This window comes from Trachymyrmex septentrionalis, unplaced genomic scaffold (assembly GCF_001594115.1).
Source record: "Trachymyrmex septentrionalis isolate Tsep2-gDNA-1 unplaced genomic scaffold, Tsep1.0 scaffold53, whole genome shotgun sequence".
Taxonomy (NCBI): Eukaryota; Metazoa; Arthropoda; class Insecta; order Hymenoptera; family Formicidae; genus Trachymyrmex; species Trachymyrmex septentrionalis.
In genome coordinates, this window is record NW_017305705.1 from 314651 (window position 1) to 326951 (window position 12301).

General features: G+C 30.9%; 3 protein-coding genes across 4 annotated transcripts in view; 2 read left to right on the forward strand and 1 right to left on the reverse strand.

Annotated features, from left to right (window-relative positions):
* Positions 1–455: 455 nt before the first annotated feature.
* Positions 456–4761, forward strand: LOC108752058 (neutral alpha-glucosidase AB). Of its 2 annotated transcripts, none has more exons than XM_018492658.1 (7): positions 456–485; positions 1420–1515; positions 1598–2008; positions 2084–2407; positions 2491–2740; positions 2821–4375; positions 4456–4761. In XM_018492658.1, the coding sequence occupies exons 1-7, from the start codon at positions 469–471 to the stop codon at positions 4566–4568; spliced, it is 2766 nt and encodes a 921-aa protein (XP_018348160.1). In that variant the 5' UTR covers positions 456–468; the 3' UTR covers positions 4569–4761. The 2 variants fall into 2 exon arrangements, with proteins under 2 accessions (XP_018348160.1, XP_018348161.1); XM_018492659.1 differs by having other exon boundaries at positions 463–902.
* Positions 4762–4937: 176 nt separating this feature from the next.
* On the reverse strand, positions 4938–8011 carry LOC108751929 (Golgi pH regulator). Its single transcript, XM_018492418.1, has 8 exons — positions 7886–8011; positions 7236–7399; positions 6683–6789; positions 6184–6594; positions 5925–6106; positions 5671–5856; positions 5367–5432; positions 4938–5279 (listed from the first exon to the last, which is right to left on the reverse strand). The coding sequence occupies exons 1-8, from the start codon at positions 7925–7927 to the stop codon at positions 5079–5081; spliced, it is 1359 nt and encodes a 452-aa protein (XP_018347920.1). The 5' UTR covers positions 7928–8011; the 3' UTR covers positions 4938–5078.
* A 389-nt stretch (positions 8012–8400) lies between these two features.
* Positions 8401–12301, forward strand: part of LOC108752051 (E3 ubiquitin-protein ligase Nedd-4) — a 15932-nt gene continuing 12031 nt past the window's right edge. Inside the window, exons 1-2 of the mRNA XM_018492648.1 lie at positions 8401–8481; positions 11967–12164. Of these exons, the coding sequence (XP_018348150.1) occupies positions 12012–12164 (153 nt within the window). The 5' untranslated portion in view covers positions 8401–8481; positions 11967–12011. The remainder of the gene's footprint in view (positions 8482–11966; positions 12165–12301) is intronic.

The window sequence follows — 12301 nt, forward strand, 5'->3', positions numbered from 1 at the left end:
AGCGAAACTATACTGTTTATGCAAACAATAAATTTTTATCCGAATATGTCTAAAATATTTGAGTATGATAACATAACGAATGATAAACAAATTATGAATGAAATAACAAATTATGAATGATAACGACGATAATAATGAATTATGTATGGTAGCAATTTATTAAATGATAAGATAATATAATATATTATCTTTTTATAATTGATGAATTTCCATATATAATAATATTTTTATTTAAATAGAATCTATATTATTATATATCTTGTTTAAATTAATTATATATAGACATTTTTTTGTATATATTATATATTATATACTTGAAAAAAGAATTATATTTTGTGTCGTCAAATTCAAATCAGCGCAAAATATTATAGGAACTATCGCAAAATACCTCGTCGCGCCATCTGTAAAATCAATCCCACACGATGCCGCATAATTTAGCGCCGCCAAGACAGTAGTTACTTCCTCAACATGGCTTCGTGTGTTCGGTGAGTTTATTTTCGGCTTTTTAACCTTTGGACTGGGAAAATACAGATTTATCGCGGGCGTACGTGAGATCGTTCATGCGCGACATTCTCAGTGGTTACGGCGGTCCTCGTCTATCTTTTTTCTGGCATAAAATCGTGACGTAGATCTCATAGATCATTGATACGCCGCTGACGTGTCCCCTCCGCGCAATGTTGTTTCCGATATAAATACTTTTTTTTTCAATTAACTCCTTGCGTCGCCGGCCGCCAATCTAATCTAAGTTGTCGTCGAACGACTGTGATATCGGCCGCCATACGCCACGGTGAAGCTCTACAGTTTTATAAACGAACGTTGCTGTACAAATTGTCGCGTGGCTGCGTTTTCCGGCAGGATTTCCTCTTGAGGTCGTTACCCAGCTGGACGTGAAAGAGCACAATGTAATACTCGTCTATTAGCGCATATAATTTAGAAATATTTCTTTAAATTATAATTTTCTTATAAATTTCTTCTGTGAATAATGTCGAGTTCTAGATCAAGGCTCACCCGAACTGTGATTATAGTGAATATGCGAACATTTCCGATAATTAATTTTGTACTGATTTTTTTGATAAGTTAATGTCTGAAGAGGGCTCAATCCGGTAGCCGAAATTTGTAATTTAAACTGAGTTTTTATTTTATTATATTTTTTCAATTTTACTTTTCTCTATTTGTAATGTATTCTTTTAATTGTGTGACAATTTTAAAAAATGTGTTTGACTCTTTCTTTGCCCTTTATTTATTGTTATTTATTTTGTATAGGAAGAATCCTTCAATTTAATCTTCTGTTAAATATTTCTTTAATCTATGATTTATGTAGAACGTGATCCATTGTGTTTTAATAAATATAGATTTGATCTTCATTTTGTTCTCTATTTATTCTTATTTTAATTCTCATTTTATTTTTAAATATTTCAGGTTGGCTCTATTGTTAATACTACTATGTTCTCCATTTATTACCGATGCAGTCAAGAGAGACCTCTTCAAAACATGTGATCAAAGTAGTTTCTGCCGGTAAGAATTATCTACTATTGTAAATATTTTTATTTGAAAGGTTATCTGAAAAGCTATGTAATCTTTATTTTGTTTCTTGTAGACGGTGCAGAGGGATGGAATCTGGAAAATCTCCATATCAGCTTTTACCAGATAAACTTGTACAGAATGAATCAATGATTATAGTAGATTTATTTAATAAGGATACTGGTGTCACTTACGTGGTACAACTCATCACATTAAAAGAAAACACATTTCGATTGCACATCAATGAAAAGGATCCACTGCATCCCAGATATGAAACTGAATATGCCCTTCATGATCAACCACAAACGGTAGAGATGGATTTTGTGGAGAGCACTGCTGAAACTATAACTGTAACCAAAGGCGAGAACAAAGCCATTTTATATATTAATCCATTTAAAGTAGAACTGTATTCCCAAGGTATTTTGACAATATCTGCAAATGCTCGCGGTCTTATGAGATTTGAGCATTTGCGTACAAAACCAATAAAGTGAGTATTGTTAGAAGATAAAATTGTTGTATTAAGATTTCTATAAAATTATATATATTATTGGATGTTACATAGACCAGAAGATGGAAATGTTGAAATGGTAGGAACAAATAATACTACATATCCTGGTGATGGTGCTGATAATGATCCTGGCGCTTGGGAAGAAAACTTCAAGGAGTTTCATGATACTAAACCATATGGACCAGAAGCTATTGCCATGGATTTCAGCTTTCCTGGATCAGAACATGCCTATGGTATTCCGGAACACGCTGACTCACTAGCATTGCAATCAACGAAATCTACTGATCCATATAGATTATACAATTTAGATGTATTTCAATATGAAACAAATGAACGTATGTCTATATATGGTTCCATTCCGGTGCTTTACGCTCATGGGTAAGAACATATTAAATAAGTTAACGATCTTATCAGATTTCTTGAAAAATATTCATGTAAAATTTGTTCTTGTAATATTTCAGAAAAGAAAGATCATCGGCTGTTTTTTGGCATAATACAGCAGAAACATGGATCGACATTCTATCGAGTGCAGATAATAACGTTGTAGAAAGTATTGTTAATTTTGTATCTAGATCAATTAAGAAATCTCAGGTGGATGCTCATTTTATGTCAGAATCTGGAGTGATTGATGTATTCTTCATGCTGGGTCCGAAACCACTTGATGTTTTTAGACAGTACACTGTTTTAACTGGTACAGCTCCTTTGCCACAGGTATGTTAAATAAATATTGTAAAAAATTAGAATTTTAAGTTATGAAATGTCCTAAAATATGTGTTTTATGTTTAAAACAGATGTTTGCACTTGGATATCATCAATCTCGATGGAATTATAATGATCAAGATGATGTCGCAACAATCGCCGAAAGTTTTGATACGCACGATATACCATTAGAAACTATATGGCTTGATATCGAATATACTGATAGCAAAAAATATTTTACGTGGGATGCACGTAAATTTCCAAATCCCCTTGATATGATACACAATCTTACTGCTAAAGGCAGAAAATTGATAGTTATCATCGACCCTCATATTAAACGCGATAACAATTATTTCCTACATAATGATGCCACCAATTTGGGCTATTACATCAAAACCAGGGATGGAAAAGATTATGAGGGTTGGTGCTGGCCGGGCTCCTCGTCGTATCTAGACTTTTTTGATCCAAAAGTTGTTGATTATTATACTGGATTGTACAGTTTAGATAAATTTCATGGTACTACTAACGACGTTTACATTTGGAATGATATGAACGAACCAAGTGTGTTTAATGGACCTGAAGTAACAGCACCAAAGGATCTTATTCATTATGGAGGCTGGGAACATAGAGACGTTCACAATATTTTTGGACATATGTATATTCGTGCGACATATGATGCTTTATTCCGTCGATCAGGCGGTTCTCTGAGACCATTTGTTTTAACAAGAGCCTTCTTTGCTGGATCACAACGTTATGCAGCAATGTGGACTGGCGATAATATGGCTGACTGGAGTCACCTTCGTGTAAGTTATCCCATGTGTCTCTCAATGGCTATATCTGGAATGTCGTTCTGTGGTGTCGATGTTGGAGGCTTCTTCTCGAATCCAGATTCAGAATTGTTTATTAGATGGAATCAAGCTGCAACTTGGTTACCTTTCTTCCGCCAGCATTCTCATATTGAAACAAAGAGGCGTGAGCCATGGACATTCAATGACGAAACTACTCAAATAGTTCGTGAAGCATTAAGATTACGATACTCTTATCTGCCATTATGGTACACACTCTTTAGAGAACATGAAATAAACGGTTATCCCGTTATACGTCCTTTATGGACGCATTATCCAACTGAATCTGAAACGTTCGCTATCGATGATGAGTTGTTACTTGGCGATTCAATACTCGTGCGCCCAGTATTCCAATCCAGTGCTACTGAAGTAGCAGTTTATTTCCCAGGAGAGGGCAAAATAACTTGGTATGATATTGATACAATGCAAGCCTACGAAAAAGGACATATTAAAATACCGGTAACAATTCACAAGATCCCTGTATTCCAAAGAAGTGGATCTGTCGTCCCTCGAAAAATGAGAATACGACGTAGTACAGTTGCCATGAGAAATGATCCTTACACGTTGATAATAATTGCCGATAGTAATGGCAGAGCTAGCGGCAACCTATACATTGATGACGAAGTCAGCTTTGAATATCGTCATGGAAAATATTTATATTTAAGAATAACGTTGGACAGTAATAAAATAGCATCAACTCTAATTGATAAACTAGCTTCATATGAAACACAAAGCTGGTTAGAAAGAATAGATATAGCCAATCCACCACAAGGAATTAAATCTGCCCAATTGGAATCTCACAGTGAGTAGTTAGATTCAAGTGTGAAGTAAAATCAGTCGTGCAACAAATCTATATTTTAATAATATATATTTATCTTACAGGTATGGGAAAAGTAACATTGGAAACTACATATAACCCACATAACAATGTATTAACGATACGTAAACCAGCTGTAAATATGGGCGAGGAATGGACCATCGAATTATTACATTAGAGTTATGGGTTCATTATCCATAATCAACTCAGTATCCATACCATAATGCCAATTTTCTATTACTATTCAGTTATCTGTGATCTGGATGATTGTTTCTTAGAACAAATATACAATTTAGTTATTGTAACAATAAAATGATGCCAATTGCTTCCTGAGATTAATCAATTGTATAAACAGTATAACATTTTTAAAGTACAGATACAATCTTCTATAATTTAGTTATTTTATTTTGATTTAATAAAAAAATTAAAAATACAAATTAACATTTCAGGCTACACACATCATAATAAAAAATGTTATTGTCGACTGCATTTATGTATAATAATTTAAAAATATAACTAACACTATTAAAAATATATACATTTAAAGTTTCATTATTCTCTCTGCCAGGAATGAACATATTTTAATAATAATTTATCTATCAAAATATATCAAATGTAGATTTTAAATAAATTACTTCATAAAAGAAGGCTGAAAAGATTTCTCTCAATAAAAAGTATCTTTATTTCGTTATATGCGTTCCGTTGGTGCATGTTTATGAGCTAAATATAAAAACACTATTGATGATAACGCTGATACCAAGAAAATAACGTCAAACCATCTATGATAAAAATTGAACTGTAATTCTCCTAGTACTTGCGTTATTATAATTCGATATTCTGCTGGCATATTCATCCGCATAAGAAGTACAGAAGATACAAAATACATTCCCTGAAAAAAGAGAATACCATGAAATTTGGAATATGAATAAACTCTATATAAGAATTACATGTCTTACATTATATAGACTAGCCTTACCATTATTTGCGCAAGAATAAGTACAATAATATTTGATGACTTGCTGCTAGATATGGCATAGAAAAACTAAAATAGAAAAGTTGATAGTGAGTATTGTTATTAAAATTGATGAGGCAACAAAACATTAATTAATATTCATGTTTTTTACTTTGTATTTACATATGTATCTTGTTTTATATAATATTAGAAAGTTTTACTGTATAAGATAGATAGTACATACATGTAAGTCATTTTATAGAAATTAAAAAGTGCAGAATTATACTATATAAGAGGTATATAATTGTTATATATATATTTTACATACCTTTGTCAAAGTTAACAATAATCCACGTATGGACGTTACAACAATGCAACCGACGAGATAAAAAGAAATGTGTTGCGACCAAAACGTAACATCGATATTGAAACCAATCCAATGCACTGCAATTTCAATTCCTCTAGTTACAGGATCTTTTTTGCCGACTCGATCGAATACTATGTTGATTGTAGACTATAGAAATATGTTATGTATTATTTTCTCAAAAAAGATAATTTAAATCATTAACTAATTACACTTACAATAAATATCTTCCATGTACAATACAGAGAAAAGAAATAACCCAAGAAATTAAAATATTTTCCTTGCCAAGTGGCAGCCCACTCTAGACGTTCTCTTGCATTTTGTATGTCATGCGCTTCCAAAAATAATTGTCGTGATAATTCCTCTAAAGCGATAACTTCGATTTGTAATTGCTTGACACCTATAAAACGATATGTATTGTGTTATTAGGATAAATCGTATTCGTAACTTCTTTATAAAATTAAAGAAAATATATACTTTCTTGATTTCCCTTTGTACCACCTAATGGATTTAACATTCCCCATAATCGAGATCGAGTTTCGGTTTGTCCATCAGCTTCACCCTTTCTGGCTAACGCAATTCGTTTCTTTTTCGCGATAATCATGTCCATAGTTTGCAACAATCGTTTTTCTATAGACTGTACATCCGTGTAAGAAACTGGGCGCATAAAATAAGTCATTGAAGTATATGGATAATTTACAGCGCCAAAACCTGATAGAAGAGCCATTACTGTGACACCTATAACACCTATTCGACTGACACCTTGTTCTATAGATAGCAGTCCTTTCTTGGGACTCAGTATGGGGAAAGGATCACCCACTTTCCAAAACAGATAGAGATAAAAAAGATATATGACAACTGTCAATGGCCGTATTAGATTCAGTCTTACTGCACAGATTAAAAGATTTGTTAGATTTAATATAAATGTTTGACGAAGATAATCTGTAGAAATAAGAGTTAAAATATAAATACATACCAAATCTGATATTGCTGATAATAAAATATGCTATATAAAAGGGTATCAGGACTATCACCATAAACAGAAGCATATAAAGGCCAGCATTCCAATGGAAGTATCTAGAACTGAGGAAAACAATATACCATAAACAAATATGAAAAACTGAGAATAAATCAATAAAAAGAAAAGTAAAGTAGCTAATAGATGCCTTCCATTTAGTGACACAAATGTTATTCTATCTTTCTTTACATTTCTTTGAGTAACAAAAACGGAACTAAATGAAAGGTATTTAATAAAAGCTCATGTAGATGTGCAACATATAAATATTTAATAATAAAAATTACATAAAAAAACATGCTCAATGCCACATTACTATTTGCAATTATTTACTAATTTATTATCTTTTTGTGCTTATTGTTAGGACCTGAAGAGGCCTAAAAATGTATAGTCGATAAATAAATACGTGTATATTGTGCATTTTAACATCCATGTAGGCTTTTATTAGTTATAATTTTAAATTTCTTTTTATAATGTATCATATCTTAAAATAGAATGTAAATTATTTTTTTACCTTGAGTCAAGTACTCCTGCTATTTCAAAAATAATTAATTCAAACATGGTGCATGACAACGAAAATGTTGTTGAGAAAATTAGTTGAACTAGTCTATGATGAACTTCATAATCTCTGAATAATTTCTTCACAAAGAACACCCATCCTCCTACGAAGAAAATCACCTGAAATATAAAGGAGACAAAAATAAATGAAATCTGTCATATGGAGATTCTATTCACATTAAATCTGTCCAAAAACAAATAATTGACGTATTGAAACACACGTACATATAGATTCGATATTTTACTAAATAAACTGCAAAGCTTTACAATACAAAATTTATTATAATAATCTCAAAAATATATGCATCTCACACAATTCAGTTAGTTTCATAAATATGTTATATGCAGAAAGAAAAATCCATAGACAATAATCCGCAAGGAATTAATACTGATTGAGAATATAACAAGAAATCTTTTCAGAATACAACCAAATGATTTGTATTTTATATTATGACAATATTTTATTAAATATCGTTAATAACGAAATAAACAATTGTTCACATTATTTCGAAATATACGTATAGAGCACCGTTACTCTCTTTATAACCTTAATCAGTTCAGGAAGTATTGATAAATCTGATTTTTGTAGTGGAAACAAATTTCCACCTGTGTTACGAGAATCACGATAGTGTCCTCGATGAAACCCATTTTCCACTATCGCGATTTTCACTTCGCATTGCGAAGTTTTGACCGGCGATGCTCAGCACTTGACAGGACGCAGGTGGTTCCAAACAAAACGAACACGACAGCAAATATAAATACCTAAAGCAGAGAGAAACCTGAGAGAGGTCATACCGGTCCTTCTGTTACCGTCGAAATCGTCCATACACTACCGCCAGTACATCCATTTTCAATTTGGAAACTACATACATTTTCTGACACTATCAATAAAATCGTATCGTCAAAGTAGATGTGGTTTGTCTCGGTACTAAAATCAGCATATTGTTATATCTCTGTAATTTAATTCTCCGTTTGTGAAATCATATTTTTACTACCTTCGTCTAGTCTAAGTTTATTGTTTCAGGCTTTCAAAAGATGTGGAAAAATTCATGGTTATTTTTCAACATATCTATTACATTATGAAATAGTATATTTTTTTAATGAGATTTTATGAAGGAAAACCGGACTTTGTCTTTCTTTATTTCAAGGAAATTTAAGAGTGAAATTTTGCGTCAAAAAAGACTCAGATTGGCAGACGAAAGGTTGATGATAATATATCTTGAAATCTATTCTGTATTGCACACATTTATACATATACAGAGTAATTAAAAAGTAATTTATTGTTTTTTTACTGTTATTATATTGAACACGCGTTTTTACGTTATGTGTGTATATTTAATTAATCGGAGTTTATATTTAGCAGGGTTGGGTAAGTTAATAATTTTTTAAAACTAAATTAAGTTAAAATTAATGGCTTATAAAATTAATGAAATTAAGTTAAAAGTTGAAAAAATAAAGAATTAATTTAGTAAAAGTTAAGTTAAGATTGAATTAACTTAAGTTTAAAAAAGAGTTAATTTTTAAAAAAATTATTTTTGAAATCAGAATGTCCTAATTTATAATTACTTTAAAGTAATCGCTTATAAATATAGATTATTAGATAAATTTAATTTTATATTCACATGTAAGTTACTTATATATAATAAGAGTCACACTATAAGGCGGTTTTGTAGAATCTTGCAAAAGAGAAGAATATATGTTTGCATTATTTCTCTTTCTCTTTAACCTCTATCTAATTTTCTTTAATTTCTAAAACGACTGCTCATGCATGTTTACGACTACATCGACTAGATATTTGTTACAAAGATCAATGTAAAAATTTAGGAAATGGGTGGATGTGCAACTCTGTTCTACAACAATTCTTCATCTCATTTCATATTTATGTTGCTGAAATATAATTAAAATTAGTGTGATTCAAATATAAGCTGGAATTGACAAAACCTAGTGAATCAATAAAAATTGGCTACTGTATGGTGTGACTCTTATTATAGAGTCTCTCATCATAAAATCATTGAACTTTTTTAAAATTAATTCTCTAATGTTTAAGACTTTACAGAAAAAAAATATTAGTATTAAGACAGATAGAACAATTTTTAATTTGAAAAAAGTTAATAAATTAAAGTTTAAAAGTAACTAAATTAAGTTAAAAATTAATGCATTTAAAATTAACTAAGTTATAAATTAACTTTTTAACTGTTTTTTTTAACTGTTAACGTTTTAACTAGTTACTATCCAACCCTGATATTTAGTAAAATATAAAAGTTATGTATTTTCATAGACTAATATATATTTCCATATAACATAAAAATGTCCAAGGGATATTCTCAAGAACCGTACATCCTGAGAATGTTCTAGCGTACTGAGAACGTTCGCAGGAATACATCTGTAGAATAAAATGTACCGTATATATGAGTTATTAGAAAGTGACAAATGAGATTGTTAATATGTATAAAATAATTTAAGTACCGTGATATTGAAAACGAGAGAAAAAAATATAAATATAGCCGAAATTGCATACTTTGTATCATTAACTTTCTCATTAAGTTCTTTCTGATAATTCTGCGAATGAAAATAAAAGTCAATCTGCATAAATTGTAATCAGACTACGAGTTGCCTGTTATCGGTTCTATTTTAGCCAATCTCATACAGGGAATGTGGACTAATTCCGAGACAGCACAGAATATTTATGATAAATATAAATAAATATTTCTGTTATGTATTTCTTATTTAAACTATAATGTCTTATTAAATATTTTCGTAGCATTTACTACAATAAATTTACAATAAATATTTCATAATATTTATAATAAATGTTTATGATCTATGCAATCTAAGATCACAAAAATATTCACAAAATATTTAAAATAAGCCTTATAAATATTTATAAATATTTTGTAAATCTTTCATAAATATTGTGTGCTGTTTAGATTGCAACGATGATTGGCTAAAATGTAGAATCGTTAACTAGCAATCGTAACCAGAAACCTGATAGTGTGATTACAGTTTAAGTGAGTTGATAAGAGACGATGGAAGAGGGGAGAAGAAAGTACGAGTGCTTTCCATTTGAAACATAAATCGACATAATATTGTTCTATCTTTGTTACTCATGGAGTGCCAAGAAAGAATGACGTTTGTGTTGATTTGTATCACTAAATGGAAAGCATCTTTTATGAATATTGAGAGTTAATAAGTGAAATATAGAAGTACGCTTTCTATAGCCGGTATTCGTAGTCGATTCTTATATTTGAGATTGTCTTGAGTGCAATCACATAGAGACAAAATGTATCTCCAGAAACGAGACGTAAGATTTCTTAAAGATATGTTTTATGTAAAAGACGTTTTAAAGATGTCTAAAAAACATCTTTAAGACGTCTTATGTTACGATTTTAGATTTTTTGTTGTCTGAAAAGCCTATCAGAGAGGTATATTAGCATCCTAACACATTATTTAAGATCGTCTTAAAATAAGAACGAACTATGAATATCGTTCTACATAAGAGATTTGAACGTATTACAAGGTACATTTGGTGTGATAATTTCAGATTTAGAAAGCTTATTGCTTAAAACTAATAAGTTTAGAACTTGAGACAGGTAGAGACACTAACGATTACTTATCCACCTGTACAAACACAAACACGACACATACATGAAATGACGAAATTGTCGTACAATAGGCAGCTGGGTGTCGCGGCATGTTATCTCGATGATTGACAATACTGCCTTATCTAAAATTTTAACATTTGCTTCGCGTTAGTGATCAAGTGTCTGAATACGAACGAATCGTTCACGCTCGTTTCCCTTTCCGCAAAGATCGTGACAAGTGCACACAGATCAGTGCTACAATGTGACTTAAGAATAAACCGACTGTTAAATCGAATAAGAATAAATTCAACGCCATCCAAATGTCGGATGTTTTAACTTTGTCGAAATTCTGTTTTCGTCGATCAGGAACATATACAATATATATATATTATAGCTATATATTTTTCCGTTTCTATAATTTCATATAAATACATATTTTCCTCATATACATAATAAATATATAATAAGACTTATAAAATATAAATAAGAACTGTAACCGTTCCAACTGTACAGAATTGTATTTCGTGTGTCTGTTTGAATAATTATGTAGGTATATACATTTGGAAATTTATTACATAACTTGTGAAAAACAATGGATACGTAGTTGATTTAAATAATTTTCTCGTAAAGATTTTTGTACTATTTGAAATTTTTACAGTGGCGCGTTAAATGACGTAAGAATGCAATTTCCTTGAAAAAATTCAAAATAATTATTAGCTAAAGATTTAATAGTGTGAATCAATGTAGTATAAAACAAATGTTTACGTCTTATGTGTAAAAAAGAAACAAATGATAACGTACATTTCTACAATTAAAACGTGACAATGAAAATGCGATTTTCGAAGCAGTCTTGACGCGTATGCACAAACTATGCATGTTAATAAATCTTCTCCAACGTAGTTGAAAGTTTAAAATAATCTAACAGCATTTTCAACCGTAGTGAGTTTGAATCGATCAAAGATCGATTAATCCGAAAGTACTATTATGTCATCCATTCAGAAACCAAAGATAAAACATGTAATGTCAATAATCGCTCCCGGAACGAACACATTCATTGCGGTTGTAAAATACGACGTATCTAAATGAGAAAATAATGTAATGCACAGAGTCGATGAGTTCGAGATTAGTGACGCTGGAAGAAAAAACGAAAGATGCCGGGCACTCTGACGTATCCAATTTACGTTGATGTTGATTCACACCCACCCAGAAGACGCGCCCATACATGGACCGCACAACATCGTTCTGCATCACGTGTGGCAGAAATCAATTCGCAATTTGATCGAGTGTCCCTGTCGGAATCCGTGGTGAGATATTGAAACATACTACATATAAAAGTTGGGAGAGAGAGAGACATCCAGAGTACAAAAATTTATTTATAAGATTTATTTGAATATTTACAAAATATTCATAAAAATATTTTATAAATATTTTTGTGTTCTTA